The following is a 23,623-nucleotide window of genomic DNA, read 5'->3' as shown; positions in this document are numbered from 1 at the left end:
GCTAATTTCTGCAGTTTAAATATTGTATTTTTCCAGTGGCAAAATTACGTCAAGCCTTTAAAAAACTGATTTAAAGCCATTATCTAACCAATAATAAATATTTTAAAATTATTTTTCATTATTTTAAGCCTCATTAAAGCTCTATGGATATAGAGTTTTGCTGTTGCTTAATATTTATTGATTTTGAAAGACACAAGTCAACAGTAAACTAGCCTGCCAGCATTTTTCAAGTAGTAACTGATCAGCAAATGATATATTTCAAAATCTAAACTGGGCTGAGGTCGGAAAGTGAGCAGAAATATGTCAAATCATCAATCAATAATTCTAAGCATTAAAACCTTGAATCAATATCATGTGTTCAGTTATGTGACTATATTTTCCCGTGAGTAGCATTGCTGTCATCAAAATAATTTTAGACTTCACTTAAAATTCAACCTTTGAATGGAATACGTTAATAGTGACATTTATTAACCCATATGTAAATATTAATAACCATTTTTGTAAATAAAAGGGATCATTTTATTTATTCACATTTCTGCCATACTATATTTCCCATGTATAGAATGCGAGCACATAGTCTAAGCTGATACTCCATGATACACTGCATTATCGGAGGTGAAATTCTTTGGAAGCAACATTGAACCGAGATCCTGTCTGCCCAATCATTCAGGCAGACAGTGAAGATCTCATAGCACAATTGGAAAAGAGAAGGGAGTTTTCCCCAGGCTCCTGGACAATTCCTGAGATAAAAATCAAACATTTACTTTATGGCTGTTTGTGAGACATTGATGCGTGTAAATTGGATGCCACATTCATCTCCAAATATTCAGTCACTAGACTGCACAGTGAACCCTGTGAAGCACTTTGAAATATTTCAATGATGTGATAAAGTAAATGCAAGGATTACTAATTTATTAATTTAATGTTTCAAAAATGTATATTAAATGGCTGTTGCTCTTGATGTATATTTTTCTTTTGAAATTTACTTGACAGATCCAGAAAGAGTACTACAGACTATTTAAAAATGTTCCTTGTTGCTTTGGATGTCTCAGATGAACTGAATTCAAGACGTAACAGCAGGAAAAAGATCACAAAGAAAAGAATACAAATTTCAGAATGGTTACAGCAATGTTGTGGGTTATGTTTATAATTTATTTGAAGCTTTACATTGGCATTTGGCTTTGGAACTCCATTCATTTCTTCCTCAAGCCTCAAACTTCACTATTGCATCCATTTAAAACATTACACACCCAGCATAGCTCAATAAAAGTCTAAAGTAAGGGAAATGAATTAGGAAAGGATTTGGTAGGTGTCTTGTGTGAAAAGACAAAAAAGAACTCCAAAGAATAGGATATATTTTCGTTACAACAACAATTTGCACTTACATAGATGGAGCGGGAGCCAGAGCATGGTGGGAAATGGGATGGAGGGTAGGGGGAAGATGGCCAAAGCCCTGGATAAGGCATCAAGAGCATCCAAATGTCTTTCACAGCATTTCACAGATAACTACCGACAAGTATGGCAACTGTGCAACAAAGTGACCTGACAACCAACACATCACGGGTCAAAATATTCACCCCATCACTGATACATTATTCCAAGTCTTATTTAGATAATGTGACACTTAAATAGTAATATTGCTTTTGATCTGAAATAGTTGATCGATATTTTCAACTTATACAAACCACGACGTTACAAACTCACAGGAGTCCAAGTGGCTTCTCTTATGTAGGGTTCATCTCATTAAGGTTTGAACTCTCAGTCAAAGCATCAGCCAGGGTGAGGAAAAAAAGTCTGCCTCAAGGGAAGATTTATGTCATTACAATGTCTTATAACAAGTTTCAAATATAATTGATAGTTGTACGGTATAAACATACTTTTCTGTGGATTGGTTGAAAAAAAACTTGCTTCCATATATGCTTTTTAATTAAAATTTGTGTGATACATGTAAATATACTGCAGATAATAAAATTATGATTTGTGTAATTTATTCATATATTAAGTGGTGATGTTGATTGACAAAGTCGAAAGTGCATAAAATCTATGTTTAGAACGCAGCAGCAATTCATAGTCAAAATCACATTGGGATTCCATTGCAATATGAACTGTTTCTATTGCAGGTATCAGCCGCTAAAACCGATAAAATAACAAAATGTTACTGTATAAAAATAACTGGATAGACAGTAGAACTAAAACACATCACCTGCCAATAGTTCACATCAGTTATAGATTGTCTTCTAAATTGCTCAGCACCTTATCTATTCTTACTGTAGAAATGCATATTATTTGCTAGTTACATTCAGAGAACTTAAGAGTTTTTCTCTTTTTTATTTAAGGGAGTGAACACATTCGGGAACATAAATGTACACTTGATCCTGATATGAGGCACTGTGCAGAATTAAAACTAAATTCCCTAAATATCTGGCCATTCATTAATGAGCTCATTTGAATATTCAACTCTTGCAATTAGGGTGTTTGCTGCAGTCACAACCATTAATGTGAGATGCACACATTGAGAATGCCTGCAGCAAGCAGCTAGCAAGGGCACTGATCTATATGTACTGATTGTTCATATTGATCCACTTCTGGTCAAAGAGTTGAGTGCTGAGCACAGGGACACTGAACCGATTTTCTGCAAAGTGGGGGGAGAAATTATGTCTCTTGAATATATACGCTGCACATCAAAATATATTTTGTTTGAGATTTACTTCACTTTGTAATATCGATGTGGGGAAATAACCGTCTTCTCTTTATGTTCAGCAATCATAATACAGATTACAACCCAAGATTTACAAATAATTCCTGGTTTTGATATATAGCACAGTACCACTTCAATAATGTGGAGGTGACCAGGTCACTAAAGGTTTAGTGGGTCTGTTGCATTTGATTTCCCTCTTACTGGTCACATTTATACTCCAGCAGAAACTGTGATGCATTCTCTGTACAGAAATCTTTACAAACATATATTTCTAAAATCTTTCATACACTGAACTCAGCAAATCTCACAGCAGGGTTAATTCCAAATATCAATAAACATTATTCAAAATAGAGCAGTCAATTTTTTTTCAGTAGCTTGTTTCATACAGGAAAGACAGCTTTAAAGCCCTTTTGTCGATTTCAAAACAGAAATGATGGCAGTCTTTACTCTATGACTTGCACAAAATATTGGTCTGAATGCATTTTTATTCTGCAACATTGTCTCGCATTAAAAACATTTGTGGTGTGTTTCATCACTCTTACTTTGTCCACAATATAACACTTTCTTTTCAGTTGTCAATTTGAAAATCCATCGGCAGAAACAAGGAGATTCACTGGCGTGTCTCAATACAAAAGAGACGATTGCAATGCTAAGGTATGGAATGAGGATGAGAGTTTTACTCCATGATAAAAATAAATCCAAAATACTTTTGAAAACTGGAGCTTGACCACGGCACAAAGTTGAAACTATATCTGCCTACCTATCTATCAAATAACAGCTCGGAAAGATCTTTTAAATTGTCTTTATCTTTTGATTGAATCGTGGAGTTAAAATGCAGCCCTAACTTTGAGATTCAGTCCTGCAATACCTTCCATTTTTAGCTGAGACGGTCCCACAAATTTAAATTCTGTCACTTTTAAATTGAGTTTTATGATGCTGAAACTCACTTCCGGAGAGAGGCAGCTTATGTGATTTGTTGAGAAATATTCAGGTGAAATCTGTGCTGAAAATAGTTAGCAGACAGATTATTTCTATTTTTTTAAAAGATTTAAATTGAAATGAATGACTTAATATTCCCCCTCCCCCACCCACAGATGATATGAATAGAATTGTAAGTGGAAAACTGTGCAATAGGTTTTCTAGACAAACAGAATATATTCTGCAATCCACAATTGTCCATTGAGTATTCTCTTTATAGTAGGAGGGAAGCAGTTCATCCTAATTGGACTTGACTGTAGTGTCTTCCAACACATTCCTTCCCATCAGTTCCACCGGCTCTTTCTAGCCTCTCTATATCCGCCACTACCACCTGCACAAATACGATCAGTTTAAGAATGTTTCAAATATCGACAGCTTCTCCAGCTTAGCTGATGATTTCTGAGATATCTCTGCAAGCAGCAGCTATCAGTAGTGGCATTTTGCTGCGGTACCCAAATGCTTTTGACCTTAGCTCTATTATAGAAAATTCATCCCCTTCTCAAAACTATAATCTTCTTTACATCATCATCTTAAATATATGTTCAATGTCCCTGAATATCAAAGAAGGTTGATATTGAGAATTTCAGACACTATCTATAAATATGTGACACTGTCTATCAGATTATCAAAGACATAAGAATAGTTGAACTATCCAAAAAGGACTATCAAAGACAATGCAGTTATCACTACAGAAGGTCAATAGTTTACATCAGTTTTCTGTCCTTTAATTTCTGGAAAGGTGGACTAGAACCACCCCAGTTCCAAGATGGTACAAGTGTCTTTGGCACAGGGATCTATAATTCAGAATGAATGGTATTGTATTTTAGTCTCATTCAGAGATTATTGAAATGGATGACAAGGGTTAAGGAAATGTCGCAGTAAAATTCTATTTTGAGGTTAACATTAAGACACATTGGAAGGTAAGATTTTCCATGGATTTAACCCTTGCTTTATCTGATCTGGGAGTGCTTGATACCGATACTGAATGCAACGGGAGGAAAAGCAACCCGTTCACCAGAACTATCATCTTCAAACTGGACGATGGTGACATTTCGCATTCAACCTCGCTCCAAAAATATTGAAGCAAATTGCGAGCAAAAAGTGAGTTCCCCGCATGAGAGAAGGTATCAGCCTGCCTGACATCCAAAGAAATCTCAAACTTGGGCATTGTGGAAAGAGTTGTCCTCTTTGAAGATATTTGCTCAACATCTTACGTTAATATATCTTACATGTTCAAACTGTATGCCACTTCTGATGTTGGTTCACTTCTGGAACTCCAAAAGGTTAACCATTCTTATGTTGTGTTGCTCAGCGAACCACAACATAAATCTAGCAGCTTAACCTGGCTGCTAAAAATACATCCCAGAGTTGAGTCGTCATAATTTGATGGAAAGTTGGGACTCTTGTTCTAGTATCACAAGGAACTGACAGAAACTTGCTGTCACAAAAGACTGTTCCCATTTTATAACTCCACTTTCTTTTGGACTGCCAGCACTTTTGTTGAACTGGTTTTACACTTCCTAATAACTGTGGGTAGCCAGAGTGTGAAGACATGCAATACAGTGGATTGAACACATTTTTTCAAGCTCTTGAACCCGAGTTTAAATCCAGTCCCGCGTGATGGGATAAAGGTTCCATCTGTTCCATACTAAAATAAATAATCTTGATCAGTCTTGTCTGAGTTCTCGCTGGATATAATCCATGACGCAAAAGTAGTTAAAGCTTGGCACTAATTGGACAATCTTGCTCACAGAAGTCAAATGGATAGATGATATGGTAAATGGAAATGGCCCACTTGTACAGAAAGGAATATTCTTCTGAGGTTGGGGTTGAAGCACATTTTGGCAGTTCATGAGCAACATGAGAGCATTCATGTTGAATGCTATTGACACTGAGTGAAGGGAGGAGAATAAAACTTCATTCTCTCATATCATCATCCTTCCCTTGATAAACATAAAATTCATAGAAAATAACAAATAGAAATGATTCCTTACAAGTGTAGACATTAAAGAAATCAAAATGTAATCATTAAACAATGATTCTGAAACCAGAAATATGTCTCGCTAATTGTTTATTTTGGGGATGGGCAGAGAAAGAGAACAATACATGACCAATTCATATCCGGCACAGACACAATGGACTGATAAGCTTCTGTGTGATAAATTTCTATGGAAATATATTTTTTAATATACATCTAACCTAACAATTTTCTGAAGAACACAATTTAAGAATTTAGTTAAAAAGCTTATAAACTGGAGAATTGGTTGGCATTCTTATCATTTTCTATTTACATATTTCTAATTCTTCCAGGAAACCTTTTCACTTGATGTCAATCCAGACTTTACATGACATGTTTAACTCTTAAAAAAAAACGTAGAGATACTGTTTATTGTATCCTTCAAAGCCCTTATAAATATGGTAAGTATTTCCCAGAACAATGATGATGCCTATATATATATATGTATCCAAAAATATATATAATGGATAGTTTCTTTATTTAAAAATCATCTCAATTACTTTTACTCAGAGAAGAAATGTTGCAACAAATTTATTTTTTAATATCATTCAAATGTCTTTCCATATAAATAGAATGCTGGGCTTCTACATGTATTTCAATATGAAAGACATTATCTTAGAAATGCATTTAAATGGCAAATATTCTTTCTGAACTTCAGAATTTGTGCAGGTTCCAAGGATGATTTGCACATGATGCTAAGGAAAACCCAGAATGCATTTATTCTTAAGAAGGATTTAAAAATAATGCCCTCACAGGCACAAAGTCAGTGTTATCAGGACCACTTGCATTAAAGCAGATATGTGTCCTATCTCATATTCAATGATGAGTTTAACATTTCTTAGAATCATAGAAATTTACAGTGCAATAGGAGGCCATTCAACAACAACTTGCAGTTATACAGCACCCTTCAAGCGGAGTGCTTAACAGTGGTAGAGCCTGATACCAAGCTGAAGGTGGGGGGGGGGAGAGCACAGTCGAAGAGGAAGGTCTTCAGGCGTGATCTGAAAAAGGGTAAGGAGGCGGAAAGGCATTGGAATTGAGAGAGATAGTTCCAACGTTTCTGGGCAAAGTGGCTGAAAGCACAGCTGCCGACGGTGGAGCAGAGGGAACGAAGGTCAAACAGAAGGCCAGAGCTAGCCGAGCGGAAGCGATGAGTAGTTGGGAGTAAGCAGGTCACAGAGATAGGGAAGTGCCAGTGGGTGAAGGGATTTGTAGTCATACAGGTGTCTACTTCCCCACAATGGGCTCTACCTCTACCATCTTATTTAGCAGGGAATTCTACATCCCAACAACAGTGTGAAAAGTTAAGTCGGAAAACAATGTAATACAGTCTTTCATGACAAATTCAACATGCCAATCACATTGTTTCACCCACAAAATAGAGTCAATTCAATTTCCAGTAAATACTGTGAAGCGCTTTGAGACTGCTCAACGATGTGATAAGGAGCTATATCAAATGTAAGGTTTATTATTATTATAATATTGTTTTGAAGCATTGCAATTTTGCCCCCCTTAATAAAAGCCATATTGCATTAATGAAGTTCTGAAACCTGAAATTGATAGCAGGTAATTCATGTACATTTTTGCAGCGATATGAATTTTGACTTATTTTTAAGTCTTATTTCGCCCTGAAGGATTAGGAACCCAGTATATCTAGTGTTCCTGTGATTGCACAGCCCTAAAACTGCCCCTTGCCTCTTTAGACTGGAATCTAAGATTATTACAACAATTAATGAACCCAAAATTGTAAAGCTTTAATAAAAGCTGTGATTATTACAATGGGACCCCATTTATTGTGTAAGCCGTTTTATTTCCTGTCCAAAAGTGTTTGAATAGGCATTTTCCAACAGTCACTTGAGATTAGAAAGTTATTAGTTCCAACAATAATGATTCATTTATCTGATCTCCATTTTTAAAAGATTCAGATAATTACATGCAAGGTTCACATCCACCACTGCTATCCGGCAGTACATTGTATTCTAAGATTGTATGTTATAAATGGTTCTAAAAGCGTTTTAATACATCAGTTAACAAGTTATAATGTTTTCACGATTCATTTCTTCATTCAAAAAAAATTGATGTTGGTGCAATTACAGATACATAGGCCAGGGAGATATCTCAAACATAAGGATAACAAATCGTTTTCATTTACCTTTTGATCTGCAGAGAATAAGATTCAGTGCGGCAGTAAACAAAGCCGTGAGGTTTTGCATGATTGTATTCTTAGAGTCAGAGTATTTCATTTCAATGTAATCTGTCAGTCTGTCAGTCAGGGGTGAGCTAGTAAAGCTGATGGATTTACAACGTACCACAGCACTGCTTCACACACAAAGGGAAGTTGAGTATTCTTACCAGCCCTCTTTATTAGTAGTAATATTCAGCATAAATCTTATTGCTATCCTTTACTTAAATGTTTTTTTTCTAATAGGATATACCTTAAATGTCTTACAGATATTTTGTACCTTCTCACTGTGTGTCCCACTGAAAAATACTGAAATTCTCCTGATTCTTAAAGAGTGTAGTGCCCTGCCCCACTACAGGCTACTCTCCTGAAGAGCAAGTCTAACTAGAGAATTTCAAACCAATCAGCAAGATTTATTAATGTATGCATATTAATTCATACAACAACAGCTTTATAACATATTAAACCCTATTCATAAAAGATGAGAATCACTTGACTTTCACTTTTTTTCCAGTAGTCCATATGGTGGTGCCTGTCGGATTTTTAATTTGTTCTTTGAATATGATGATACTGTCTAAAAATGTTCCTTTGTTTCCCCTTAAATGAAAGCAAAGTTACTTTGCTTGAACTCTGGATATGTACTTTGCAGTAATTTTAAAAGTAAGTCTATCAGACAGCCGACAGGGACAAAATTCATAAAGTGAGAATTCTTAGCATTCCAGTGAAACGACAATAGTTTGATCTGATAGTCTGGCACATCCCTTTCTATAGTCATCTACTCTCTGCTGAGTATCCAGTCAGTGGTGATGACAAACCTCATATGAAATCAGCTAGGAAAGAGTCAAGTATCATTGTTCTTCTCTTGCACCACTATTCCCTAGCGGGATCATGGAAAGAAACGCAAAGGCCAGCTGGAGAACCTTTTCAGTTCCAGATTCTCAAATGTCAGAAGTTTAGCACCTCTAAGAAATAATTCTCCTCCCCATCAACCAGATGTATTAATTATATCCTTTCCAAGAACAGTGCTCATTTATTGGTTTGCGTCTAAATCAATGCGTACCCTTTGAGTGGAAAGGAATCGCATTATGAAACATTTTTGATCGTTGTTCCACAAATTAAATCAAAGATTCAGGCTCACTCAAAGGCTAGACTGGTCTTTATCTTCACTTTTGGAAGGATAGCATACCAGACATACTGACCAAAAAAACACAAATGCAAATTATATCATTGGATTCCTCATAAGAAGCTGCCCATTCCAGTCATGGCATTACAATGCCTTGGACTCTGCGATCATACTGACATCAAGGAACCCAATAAATGCCTTCTACATCTACCACAAAGCCAGAACACAATACAGTATAATGAAGTAAAACGGACCACTAAAGCAATCAAAAAGCATTTGCTATTGCATAGTAGCAGCACCTACCTTTGAAGGAAATGCTGCAACTCTCCTGAGCCCAAAGTAATTGAGTCAGACATCTCTAAATCAAGTTACTAGCTGTTCCTTTTTGCAATAGGAAAAGCAATAAGCCTGTATACTGAGCAGATCAGCAGCAGAATAGTAACATTCTTTAGTCAAATACTCTTTGTTGAAAAGGGGGGGAAAAAAAGGTGAACATATAATATTTTTCGGATGCTTGCACTCCAGAACCTATTTTAGCAGTCATTTTCACCTCGTGTCACAGCAGTCCTGCTGTGCGAAAAATGGGTTTTAACCATGCAGATCTTCAAACATCATTTTGTTTGTAAATTAATAACAGTATAGAACTCAATTTATGTGTACTTGCACAGCATGGAACTGTTACCTAAAGACGGCTAGTCTGCAAAATGATATTGCTCAATAACACAGAACATTTTTTAGATTCAGCTGACAAATGTCAATAATTCCTTGACAGAGAGCAAAGATGCCAACAAAGGTTTGCAAATAGCTGAACCATGCTGAGCAGAGGAAAAGCAAAATGTGGCACATCTAAAAAGTGTAATGAAATTCAAGATTTGCCCAATTCCTGTAGTGTAGTGATAGAAAGGGTTACTGTAGTTTCCTTGAGAAGCACTTAGGAATGATTGAGTGATTGATTGGAGCCAGATTGTCTGGATTTTGCATGCAGATTTTTTGAGTCTGTTGTAGTGCTCTGAAAGAAGTGGATAGAACAAGACTCTGCTCGAAGAGAGTCCTGTTGGTTATGGTATCTTTCGCAAAGTGATGCAGGCTACTAGGCTGGAGATATATTACCTAAGCACATCCAACAGTTCTACAGTGCTGAGCACTGGCTGATTCTTAAACATTATGAAAAAGAAGTCTTTATAACTCTTTGGAAATGATAAAAATCTCAAGTCCAATGTACCACCCAGGAACTTGTAAGTTTAAAAGTGTCCTTAATATTTACTGCAAATGCATAATATAAACTGAGGTGAGACAGAAACACACCTCTTCCCAACATTGGGTTTGAAGCTCCTGGATGTACATGGAATTGCGAAGAATAATATTGCACGAAACAGGCCTTCTGACCAACTGGAATCGGTTCAACATGAAAATTACCTCAGATCAGTACAACTTGGACAACTATAACTGCATTTTCCAAAGTGTACCAAATGCTCAGTAAATGGCATATTTACAAGTTGTTGTTGAATCACAGGGTTTCCTCATGGAAGATGTATCTCCCACACTTCACTCAATCATGAATACTTATTCTCATAGTGCTCATTCTAGCCCATTCATACCATTTGCCCATGATTGCTCCAAAGTCGCTCTTTTCCTCACCCTTTTTTCCTCTGACTCCTTATCCCTCAGTCCTTTCAGTCTCTATTAAACTCTTTCCTGCTGCTGCTATGTCCCCATTAATTACCCATGTGATTAATTGTTCTTGTTCTTAGTTCGTTTCTGGCTGTTCTCAGATTCAGAGAAGCAGCATCATTGCTGCATTTCAACAAATATAAGAACAGGCAGAGTTTCATTGCAGGGAATTTTACTAATTTTACTACTTTAGGTATATTTTACTAATTCAAGGGATCGTGCTCAGCGGAGATGCAACTTGGTAATCAGCTGATCAACACTGCATCCACAGAGTAAAATAGAGCAGAGTTATCTTGCGCTGGAGGAGATATTAAACATGGTCACTTGTTGCCTGAATCATGATATCTGAGAAAAGACAAGCTGGTGCCAGTGAAAACCCTAAATTAAATATGTTCTTGAATGAAACACTGTATTTTCATTAGTCCTTCCCTCCCTCCATTATATGCGCAGCTTTTGTGTCACCTTGGTCTGCTGTGGCCTCCATCGGTTATCAACAGGAATTTAATCTAGGTTTCGGGCACTTTTACGGCCATTGGTAATGTGGGTTCAGCCACAAAAAGTGGCTCTTGAAATACTGCCTAGTTTCAGTCTCATCATCAAGCCTAATGTTTACAGCTGGAATCTCGTACTGTTATTTGATTGTGTGTTTATATATATATGTATATATATATAAACATATTTCCAGATAGAAAGCTATTCAAAATATTTTATGCTCAAAACAAGCATTAGACTTTCACTTCCCCTGGCAGGGTATTATCATCAACATACTCCAAACTCAACACTCTTTGTGTAGAGGAATTTCTGGTTTGCAATCAAACAATCTTGAAAATCAAGGCTTTTAATATTCCCACCTATGAAATATTCAAAAATTTTGCTTACATTATTAATTTTCAAAGTAATTGGTTTGCAAATAGGCTTAGCACAAATGGAATATGCCATCAATGCAGCAGTGTAGATCTTTTGGACTGCTTGTGCCTGGTTCTTACCTCTGGAGCTTGATCTGTAATTATACTGCTACCATCTAGTGGCTGAACAGAATGTTAACAGCACGAGTTGTAAACTGGAAAGTAAATAGAGTGAAAAGGCTAAACTGAGAATGCTGGTTGGCAAAGTCAAGTGAGTCGAGTGAGCATCTGAAAACATAAGATAGGTTATGTTTTGGCTGCGACCTTCATCAGAACAGAAATTAGCTTGACGGTTCTGTGCAGATTACCCTCAGTCTTTAAATGCCACCAGTACATTTTGGAAAATGACACCTTTTTTTCCCCCTCCAATTAAGCAATAATCATGATTCCAAATCAATGTTCAGACACTCAGCAAGCAAATTGCCACTCAAGAGCACCATAATGAATAAAAATAAATGACAATATAATTAGGTTATTTAGAACTTTGCAATCATTTGATACGTACAAACACAAAGTTCTGCTGTTAAAGAACTCTCAGATCTTAAGTAATTCTGATTTGAGATGCAATTGTCCCTGATCGACTGCCTTTAAAAAGCAGCTGCCCTCTCTTTCAAATGAATAAAGATAACAACATTTTCTGAACTGAATGGAATAATATTATACATCACATTTTACTTTGATAGATTGCAGGTCCTGCAGCTGGATTTGTTTGTGTGTATGTAGAGTATTTCAGTTATTAAGGGTAGAATCCATTCCCCAATGACTGAGAATGAATGTGAATTCTACTCTGATTATTGGAATGACAGCATTATTACAACAACAACTTGTATTTATATAGCGCCCTTCACGCCAAACTGTGTCTCAGAGCGCTTGAACGAAACTGATGTCATTAGAATAATATGATGTATTATTACAATGGAATCAGATCCTCAGTGGACACTTCAATATTGTGGATGGGCCCATAAAATAAGTTATTAGCAGGGGACTGGAGAGAATTCAGCCAGGCAATGTGCAGGGTTCCAATAATGAAGGAAAATAAGGAAGAAAGGGAAGTGATTTTAACAACAACAATTTATGTGGCAGTTTTCACCTCAGGAGGACATCTCAAAATGCTTTACACAGCTGACTGGGCACCTCAGCTAATGTAGGGTATGGGGGAAAGGGAAATTGTCCGAAAGCAGGGCTGAAAATGCAAGTCAGGTTTTAAAGCTGGGGCGGGAAGAACCTATGCGAAGGGACTCTGGAGTGGAATTGCAGAGAGCAGAGGCAGAATGGGTGAAAGCTCACTCAACAATGGTGGAGTAGGGGACATGGGCATGAAGTAGGCAGATGTCAGTTGAACAGAGGGAGTGGCTGAGTTGCAGATGACAGGATTTTTTTTACACAGAGAGTAAACAAGAACTAAAACAGGCTGCCAGGAAAGGTGGTAGAGGCCAGGATACAAGACTGTATTCTGGGGGACATTAGTTTAGGTGTATTAGAAGCCTGGCCAAAGGGCCTTTTTCATTCAGACCAATCTTGTGAGCTTGTGGTCACAGAGGTAGGAATGGGTGATGTGTTGGAGGGATTTGAACATGAGGACAAAGATCTTGAGTTCAATCCACTGGGAATGGGAAGGCAGTGAAGCCCTGTGAGAACGTAGGGTCAGAGAGGATACAGAGTGTTCTGGAAAGACAGAAAATCAGAGGAAGGTGTAATAACAGTTAGAAAATACTAACAAAATCACAGACAGAGAAAACAGAACATAATTGATTCATGAATGGGTGGGTTCAGACAGTTCTTAAAAAAGTTTAATCAATGAACTCAACTTTTTTTGGTAGTACAATGCAATTTATATAACGCCTTTCACATCAGGAGGATGTCCCAAAGTACATTCACAGTGCTGGATGAATGTAATATTCTTGTTAAGAAAGATTTTAAGAAAGATTGAGCAATTTTATTACAGAAGCATAATTGCTTTCACGTTTCCTGCAGTATCGCAGGGCACAAGCTGAAAACAGAGAAATACCTGGGACCCAGGAACAAGTCTGGGAACAGGTTTTGGCACTCTAAAGGTTAAAACCTGAATATACTCGGCACAGTGCAGATGAGAAAGAGATCACCCACAAAATGAATGCAGCATGTTTGAAGTTAATTACTGGGATTAAGAAGCAAAAAAAAGAGGAAAAGGAAACCAATCCCAGAGAGAATCAATGAGGTCAGAAATTTTGACGGCATTCGATTTACCGTACTACGTTGCATCTCACTGAAGCTACTTTCTTGACATGGTGGTGAGCAAGAAAGGGCTGTTTGGTGAGTTTCAAGATAAAGGATAACAATCAGTGGTCAGATTAAGATAAATATCTCTGTGTTATTTAGCCATAAAAGAAAAAAAACAGGTTAAATCACCCAGCATTTGTATACATACATTATATATTACATACATTATTATGTATGTAATACCAGGCTTATAAGGGTAATAAAAATAATGCTTTTATTTGATATAGTGCTTATAATACAATTTTATCTGGAGTAATGTTTAGGACACCAAGATAAATTTCCTTCTCTTTTCGAATAGAGTGAGGGGATCTTTAATATCCACTGGAACAAGCAGACGTCTAATAAACAGAAAGATTCATACTTGGGCAAGAGCATGTACTCTTGTAATTTGACTGAAGGAAAGTGAGATTTACTCTGTGTCCGTCTGCGCTGTACCTGACCTGGAGGGTTCAATACAAAACATGTGAAAAATAATGTTCCATGGGGATTGTTTGATGGGGTCCACAAATTGCGATTTGTAATAATAATGCTTACATTTGATATAGCGCCTTATCAGGTTGTCTCAAAGTGCTTCACAGGCTATACTGTAAAGTGTGGTGATCGCTCATACTATTTATTACATATAAACCAATTTGTCAACTAAGAGAATGCAATAAGTTAAGTGGCTCAGATACACCTTTCTAACAGAATGATAGGATGATGTCTTTCTCACAGAAGCAGTATATAGATTGACAAGGAAGCTGTCCCTTGAGCTGCATCACATTCAGCTGGAGGAGGGGTCCAGCAAGCTGGTGGAGTTCAGCAAAAAGAATGAAACAATTTGAAGGCAAATTCTTTTACATGAAACCAACAACTAAATTAGGAGAAACTGATTGAGGCCACTGAAAATGTCCTTAACTGACAGAAACATCAGCAAGCACCGAAGCCGAGACTAGTACCCAGGAGACATGTGCAAATTTCAATTTATCATTGCCTCATCATACCCATTGTCTCTTTGTGTAACCTTCTTTTGCAACACATTCACCTGCCAATGTGTTGCAAAAGAAGGTTATCCAAGTGCCACGGGAATGATAATCCCTTAGGAATTATCAAGCTCTCTGATATATTTTTATTTTGGGTCCTTTTTCAAAAAAAATGTTTAGAAGTATTGGTGAATGATTGCAAAATGAGATATAGCCACTCAGAGACATTTTTTTAAGAGTGCGTGAGATGTATTTAGTAGGATCACACCTCGAAACAGTCACTGCAGTTGCACTTATTCATTGATGTCAGTATTCTGTCAAGTTGTTTAGAGATTATAGATTTGATATTCGATATAGATTCAAAACATTTGTAGATGCTTGTGCAAGTTGTGTGGCCGGCTTACACAGTGGACTTAACTGAAGGACATTCACTACAGTAGCGCCAGTATAATGGGTGATGCAGTGACAAAGAACAACAATTTACACTTATATAGCGCCTTCAGAGCACTTAGTAACTGGAAATGGAACAGTGCATGTGTGAAATGGGAACTGATTTGGTGCTTTTGAAGATTGGGATTTTGAGTGTCCCAAATCAGATATTATGAGTTAATTTGTTTCCCTCTGTCCCTTTTGCAGCCTTCCACATTTACTGGACTGTATCTGCTAGGGTAGAAGAAGCCACTGGCAAAGATGCTACTGGGAGCATGTGTTATATCGTCACATCACAGAAAAAAGTCATTAGTGTTTCTTCCAAAAGGATTGCTGGATGGCAAAAATAATGGATAGGGTTCACACTCAGGGAAGTTCAACCAGTGCAGAGACCTTACCAAAATCTCTTGCTAAACTCCTTTTCATGAGTGGATTTCAAAAATCAGGTAGTGTTATTGCTTTGGGCCAGGGACCCAAAATGATTACATGTAACATGTATTCGCAAACAGTACCAATAAGGGTCAGGAAAACAACACACAACTTCATTGAGTTAAGGATTTTGAAAAGGCAGTACAAGAATCAACAGGGAAAATTGCTGAAAGTTAATCCAGTGAGAAAAAGGGGAACACTTTCACAACAAATATATTCAGTACAAAAGAAAAGCAAATACCCGAGAAAAAGAAGCATTTGCCAAAATGGATATGTAGGTTAATTAAAATGGGAATAAATAGGAAAAACAAATTATACAACGTCTATAGGGGAAAGGAAGAAGAGATGCTGGAAGGATTGTAGGAATGTGATGATAAAAGGGATATTAGTAGTGCCAAGAGGAACCCGGTGGATGAGTATCTCTAAAAATAAAGAGAACTCTAAAAAAAGTTCCAGTGACTAAAGTAAAATAGTAGCTAGAACTCTTAAAAGATAAAAGTGTCCGTGAATTTAAATAAGACAAAAAGAAACTGAAACATTAAATGAATGGGCTGTGGAAATATTCACTGGATGACATGGGTATTAGCTTGCCTTTTCAATTTCTGTGGTGCACCTGAAATCCTGGAGGATTTTGAAGTCATTGTCGTGGAGATGCATGATAAGCTAAGGGAATTTTAAATCATCAAACCCAAAATAAAAGACTTACAAATACATTGGATGATGAAACACATCCTTTGAGACTTTTCGCAGTTCATAATCAGAATATGTTTCTATTTCAGCGATCGAACACCGTGAACAGCTGAGCTCAGCCACAGGCACAAAGCTTTCTCTCCTCCCTACCCCAACACCCCTTCCCATCAGTATCCAGGTTCTCCTAATGATGATTCAGCAAAGCTGATGGGACTGCTCTATCTAACGCTGAGCCTTTCAGCTGGAAAACGGTTCAGTTCCCACATTGAGCTGAGTTAACTGATCTCACAAGAGCCAAGTCAAAGGTGTTATAATTGGGATCAGAATGCTCAGCCTTGGGTGTTGGGAGGGTCAACAAAAGGGACAGTCAAAATTCCTGTTCCTGATATTTGTGGAGTGATCAGGAGCAAGGAGTAAACCAGTGATCAGTGGTGGAAGGTCCTTGTTGTGTAGATATAGACAGAAGATTCGATCGTGCTCAAGACGCCCACAATTTTAAAATAACTTGAAGAGATTTTGTGTGGTCTCTTTACATAAGTGTAAAGTCAAAATGACAAAAAGACTGTCACTTTGTAGAGGCTGCTGTGATTTTTCAACCTGTACTGGCAAGGTGCTACTGGTATTACTGGGAGAATCTGTTACCTCTTCACATCACAGCAAACTAAGCAGAAAAAAAGCCATTCATGTTTCGTCCAAAAGGGTTGCTGGATGGCAAAAATAATGGATAGGGCTCACATTTAGGGAAGTTCAACCAATGCAGAGACCTAACCAAAATCTCCTGCTAAACTCCCTTTGATGAATGGATTCCAAAAATCAGGTAGTGTTAGTGTTAGTGTTAGGTGGTGGTAGCCAATTCGATAACAGCTTTTAAGAGAGAAGTACATAATTTTTGGAGGAAGGACAAGTTTGCAGAGTTATGGGGAAGAGAGCGGGAGAGTGGGATTGATTTGGATAGCTCTTTTCAAAGAACCGGCATAGACACGATGGGCTGAATGACCTCCTTCTGTGCTGTATAATTCTGATTCTATGATACTGTCAGCATCAACAAGCAAAACACATCAGCATGACTGCAGTGCAGCATAAGAATATCATCAGTGAGGGAGACCCAACCATTCTTCCCCTATGGAGCTTTTAAACCCTCAATTATATGGTTTCCAGGCCTTGTCAAATGTGAAAGAACAGGCTAAATCCTAAAGTGCTTTTATGATAGACTGCTTAAGCTTTGATTTTAACTTGATTCGATCAATAATAGTTTATCTCTACATATATTTAAGGCAACACATTAATTAGAACTATTCATGTTTGGAGAAATCTGTTTACAATGTTTTTATGGGCGCTTATGATGATTTGTGTTCAACTTTAGCAGACTTGGATCTTGAATGTAAGCCACAGTTATGGTGTGTCCCAACAGGATTGCAGTCTCATTTAGTCCTATTATGTGTGAGTGGTAGGTTATTGCTCTTTTCAAATATTAAGGTTTTGTAGGCTATTAATATTAACAAAACCGTCAATAGCAATCATGTTCAATATTAACTTTACAACAGTTATCTGCTGTTACCATCATCTGGGTTCAATTGTTGCATTTAACCCCCTCAAAAAAATCTAGATAATTTCAAATGTCTTCTCTATCTTTTAGCATGAATTTTTGCTATAACTCAGTATTGAAACTTAAGGTAATCAAATTACTGTATGTGGCAGGGATGTGCAGATACTGTATACTAATTTAAAAAAAAGCCCTGGATGGTAAATAATCAAGGGTGAAAATCAATCTGAACCAACTTGTAGCAGTTCTCTGATTGTGACGCCTTGTTTAATCAAACCAGTTGGGAAATGCACAGAGGAACTATTATTTCACTGTAATACCAGGCCCAGCTGTAAAATGTATATAAAGTCCTAGTCATGTTGGAAGTGTTACTGTATAAATGCAAGGTGGCAGCAGGAATGTGGTTTTCTTCTGGGTTTAACTTTAGCGTCTTAGGTTTCAATGATGTGATAAGGCGTATATCAAATGCAAGAATTATTATGGTTTAAATTCTTCAAAGCCAAATCTGATCAATTTCATCACAAGATATATGGGGAAGCAGGCAAGTCTGCGTTTGTAAAACATTCACTTTAGTATTATTTTAAAAGTTATTTTGGTGTTTTTATTGTTATAAAAACTAACTTCTTATGTAACATCAGTAACATTTGCATTTTTACAGATTAATAATTATTGCAGTTGACTATTTAGAGAAGCTTTTGTTATAATACAATGCTTTTTTTTGCAACTCAAACAACAAACGGATAATGCGTTAAAAATCTGGAAATGTTTCCTTCAAAAGAAACATCAGAATAATTGATTTATCATGCTAACAGATTACTGCACCATAAAAAGATTGGGGAATATTCTTCTGAAGTTATGGTTTTAAAAACGAGGGACAAAAAAAAAACGTAGCTGAGAGAGTTTGATACTGGCAGCTGGTGCAAAAAAAGGCCAAAGCATCCTGCTTTTCCACAAGGACATCCATCACCTCAAAAGTGTAATAAATGATCAAGCAATATACATGCTAAATACATATAGTCATCAACCAGCTCCTGTAGGAAGCCTCAAGATCCCATAAGCAGAATGAGGTTGGATGCCAGGTAAGCAATCATATTTGTGATGATCATCTTGGCATTGGAAAATTACGAACACTTTGAGAATTAAATCCTTTCGTATTGCAAAAAGTATGATTTCATTCTGTAAAGGTACAAACAGTTTAATATTTATGAAATCACTTTAGGAGTTTTGGACTGTTTTGTGATCAGCTTCTACATATGCAGAATTGTCTTGAGTTGTTGATTACATCAGGTGCGGATGAGTTGGCAGAGCTGAGAGAGGGAAGGGCACACCAGGTGTTCCAACATTGAATGAATCCTCAATACCCTATAACTGATGCTCAAGGAGCAGGATCGGCAGAGCTTGGTAGGAGGCTTGGTATTCCTGCATGCTCAGCTGCAGAATCCAGCTGGATGGGACCAAGCTTATGCATGAGATGATATAGAATGATCATATTATTATGAACTAAAATCAAACCAAAACTAACTTTCATCTTAGCTTGCTCATTTTTTTTTGCAATTACCAGAGACATACCTGCTGGATTGACCAATGGAATGAATGAAATTGTTACTTGAAAGACACTCCTTGGCATTGGAAGACCTACTGATGCCTGTGATTAGATGTCCTCGGCTGGAGTCTGAAATGAGCCAGTAGCTTGGTGTGTAAGTCCCAGTAATTACCTTTACTGCTAACAGGATAAGCATGATTGGTTGCTACCGGATAGTATAAATTCTCTTTGACCTCTTAACAGATTCTAAATTACCTGCTTATCTAATCAATATACAAGGTAGACATGTGTGGTTTAAAGAAATAACACGATTACATCTGCAGTAAAGGATTTGCTTTTCCCATTCTTTAGTCTTCCAGAACTATCTCTTTCAAAGAATGAAGCAGATCCCATTCAAGTTAAGATCAACGCATCACAAATTTAGGCTTCACAAATGTCTGGCGAAACCTGTTTTCAAATTATCTCTTACCTTGCCAATAACATTTTTATTTGAAGTGCAAATAACATCACTCATAGCATTTATACCACATTCAACAGTTGCTGAAACGGTGCAACTAAGCAAGCATGAACTGAAGTTACAATATAGACAAAATACAAATGATGAAATAGCGGCCATTGACACTGACTAGATCTGAAAGGCCTTTAGCAGCATGATGCTAAGAAAATAATTTGAAAGTCATTTTGTCTTGTTCTTTCCATGGTTGATTGTGTAGCTGATTAGATTTTCTTCTGTAGTTGACTGATTTAGATCATCCCAAGAGATTGAGATCAACATTCTAAATCACTGATTAATCAGAGATGGTTAGTTTAAGCAAAATGTTTTTTTTAAGTTTTTTTTTAAAAAAGGACATTCTGTGTGCAGCAGCAGAAGCAAAATGTTGTTTTGGTGATCTTTCAACTATAACTGTCAAGGAGAATTTGCCTAAGGTTAAACATGTTAATTGTGGTACATCTGACTATTAATTATACATAATACAAAGTTTCACTTTTTTGATGAAATACTTTAAAATGTTTGCAGAATCCCTCTGTAAAACTTTTCGTTGATGCTTTTTTTTAAGCATCTCAATCCAGTTTTGTGTTTCCAATGTAGGCACAGTAATCTTATTTGCCTCAAAAAGTGTTTAATTTAAGGCATTTTAGGAGCATTGAATTCCCAAAATATTTTGCACTACAAATTAGAGAATTTAAGGCACTGCTTTTCAGCTACCATCTTGATCTTACAAATATGTGGCAAATAATGCAAAGGAATGTATGAATATTAAAAGCCTATGATAGTGTACAGTTACAGAAATGGCAGCACATTGTATTACACTACATATCTGTTATATTTATTGATTCAACATTACTAGCATACACTAAAAATGCAGTTTAAAGGGTTAAATGTCATAACTGTGGCAAGTCATTTTGGCTTGCTCACCAGATACTTGATAGTGACAGAAATGCCATGATGAAAACATGTCATCACATGGCATAACCATCAATCCACACCATTATAATAAAAACGGATACAATGTTCATCTCCTTTTCCTCCCTTCGGATTGTCAAATATTAACCTTACGATTGATTTCAAAGTCCAATATTTCAGATGTTTGACAATTTCTAATGTAAAATGTTAAACTCAGGTATTCAAAAAGGCACTGCTGTCTAGTCATCATACTGATCCAGGACTAATGTCGTATTAGATGCTTTTGATAAACAAAATTATCTGAACCTTGATTCATGGCAGTATTTTGATGAATGTCATAAAGGCATATATAATAGATAACATTTTGTAGGATTTAATTAAAATGACAAGTTACTAAAACAATTGAATTCAGTATGAAATCATTCATTCATTTATTATTTAATGACATAGATTTGCTTCTTTCACAGAATTTATTTTGTAAGTTTAAAGGTACAATCACTTAATGCACAATAACAGTTAAACACAAGAGATAAAATTGACCTGGGTCTAAATTTATTCTGTGAACGTAGAATTATAGAATTTTCCAAATTCTACGAAATACACCGGATAATTCTGACGAATACAGATTTAATTTTGAAGCTGATTTTTGTAATTTTCTGCAAAAAAACTTCAAAGTTAAGACTGAATTCAAGAATTTCCCCAAGTCTCTGAAATGCTATGTTTATAGAGAAAATCGAGACACATTTTATTCCAAATATGTGGTTTTGTTTTATAATTTCATTATACAAACAAACAAACTTTCAATGAATTACAAATTTACAGCCCTTGTGTTAATATCAATTTAGTGGATGTAAATTTTATTGATGCAAATCCACCACTGACAGATTTCAAATGACGCATGCATGAGGGAGAAGGGAATGTATGGATATAGGAAAGGGCTGAGGTGGAGGCTTGTGTGGAATATAACACAGGATCAGACTAGTTAGTCATAACAGTCTTCTATATAATTCTACTTTATATCATTAGTATAAATATACCGTGAGTTGGCCTGCATCCAGTCATTAAAGCCATTTGGGTAGTAAATGAGGCATAATTACACAGATTTAACACCCAAGTGATAATATACATTTTGGTGGACATGAAGTAATGCAGATTTTCCAGTGTCAAGTTAAACCACAAATGAATATCACTGCATGATGTTGCACAAAACTCACCAGCCATAAGAGCAAAATACATAAGAACATGAAATATCATGTAAAATTCCTGTCATTTAATGCTGAACCATCAATGCAAATCTCCACCCAACACATTAGTATTTGAGGAGATGGCATGTGGAGTAGATAAAATAGATCTAGGTATACTCTTAGATTCTAAAGGTGAGGAACGTTCAAGTAAGTTAGATTGCCACAACCTCTCTGAGTTTCCAGCTTCAAGGAAAGATTGCTGAAAAAGACATTGGAGACACATACAGTGCAATACAGCCTTTCATTATGATATGGTGTGTATGCAAAGTCTAATTCACTTAATTGCAAGTGCAAGACACCATGGCTTGGAATCCAGCTTTGCATAACTTCAGTCTGCTCCATTTAGCTGACATAATTGAAGGCTGCATACTACTCTGCACATTGGTTTAGCCAACACAGGACTGGAATGGCTTCTAAACTGAGCAGAGGATAAATTAGACACATCAGGTGGCATCAAAACTGATTCAAGCTGGTAGATGCCTGCACAGAGATTGATGAATTCACAATACAGGAAAGTTTAGGAAACCTTTGGTAGGACAAGCATTGTTTATGAAGTGGTGTCAACTCTAAACTACACATTTACTGAATCTATAAGAGAGTCAATGCACCTTCCTGTGAGACAGAGTAAGAGCCCAGAAAGCTGAGCCAACACTCAGTGGCATTGTCATCTATCTGCCTCAGTTCACAGTCACTCACTGGAGAAATTGATGTGTGGCTTTTTGGAAACCACATCACAACTCGAAGCAGAAGGGGCACAAAGACAAGCATCTGAATGCACACTGACAAGGAGCAGATGCACCTCAGAGAATACACCAAACAGACAGCCTTTCAGACAATACTACCACTACTTTTGTTCTGTTGATGGCAAACAGGTAGTTCTTTGATAAGTAAAACCTTTATCTTCCATTTCCGGCTTCTTCACATTCTCTGCTCTGATTCTGCTGTTTTACAGCAACTGCTGCCAAAAAGTAATAAGGCTAAAAATAAGATTAATGTCAGCACAGCCATTTTAGACAAAGCAATAAGCAGATAGCAGTATTACAATGGATATGAAAATGTTACTCACAACGATTTAGATATTGATGAACAGTTTTGATTTGGAGATTTAGATCTCTGAAATAGTCCTGTATTTCCAAACCATGAAAAGACACAATACATTTTTTTTTCTGTTTTCATATATAAACCTGCAGGTGATAATAAAGCAAACTACGATTGAATCAATTAAATTGCTATTATGTTTTGCTAAATAATAGAGGGCAGCAATTTGTCAAGACTGACACAAAGAATTTCCGACTTGCATAATTTGTCTTTCCAATTCATTCTGGTGTTGACAAGTTTAAAAGCATTTAGCAAGGAGACAGCAGCAGTCCTCAAATCCTATGGATTAGTTATCTTCTTTCACTGTTTATATTTTATGCAATTGTGGGTTGTCTGAGAAATAAAACAATTCCAAATGGATGGGAGAATAGCATTTTGTGCTCAAAAACCTGAAGCTGTACTTGCCTAAAATGCCCAGAATGTGTCACACATGAGCTGCAAGATCAA

The 23,623-nt window shown here is 36.6% G+C and overlaps 1 protein-coding gene across 2 annotated transcripts in view; it reads left to right on the top strand.

Annotated features, from left to right (window-relative positions):
* Nucleotides 1-1,990, top strand: part of adgrl4 (adhesion G protein-coupled receptor L4) — a 38,577-nt gene extending 36,587 nt beyond the window's left edge. For both annotated transcript variants that reach the window (XM_007887241.2, XM_007887239.2), the window contains one exon: nucleotides 994-1,990. In XM_007887241.2, the coding sequence (XP_007885432.1) occupies nucleotides 994-1,056 (63 nt within the window). In that variant the 3' untranslated portion in view covers nucleotides 1,057-1,990. The remainder of the gene's footprint in view (nucleotides 1-993) is intronic.
* Nucleotides 1,991-23,623: the final 21,633 nt, after the last annotated feature.

The sequence above is a fragment of the Callorhinchus milii genome, unplaced genomic scaffold, assembly GCF_018977255.1.
Source record: "Callorhinchus milii isolate IMCB2004 unplaced genomic scaffold, IMCB_Cmil_1.0 Scaffold5, whole genome shotgun sequence".
NCBI lineage: Eukaryota > Metazoa > Chordata > Chondrichthyes > Chimaeriformes > Callorhinchidae > Callorhinchus > Callorhinchus milii.
Note: the sequence above shows the minus strand (reverse complement) of the source record. Positions and strands in the feature narration are given on the sequence as shown.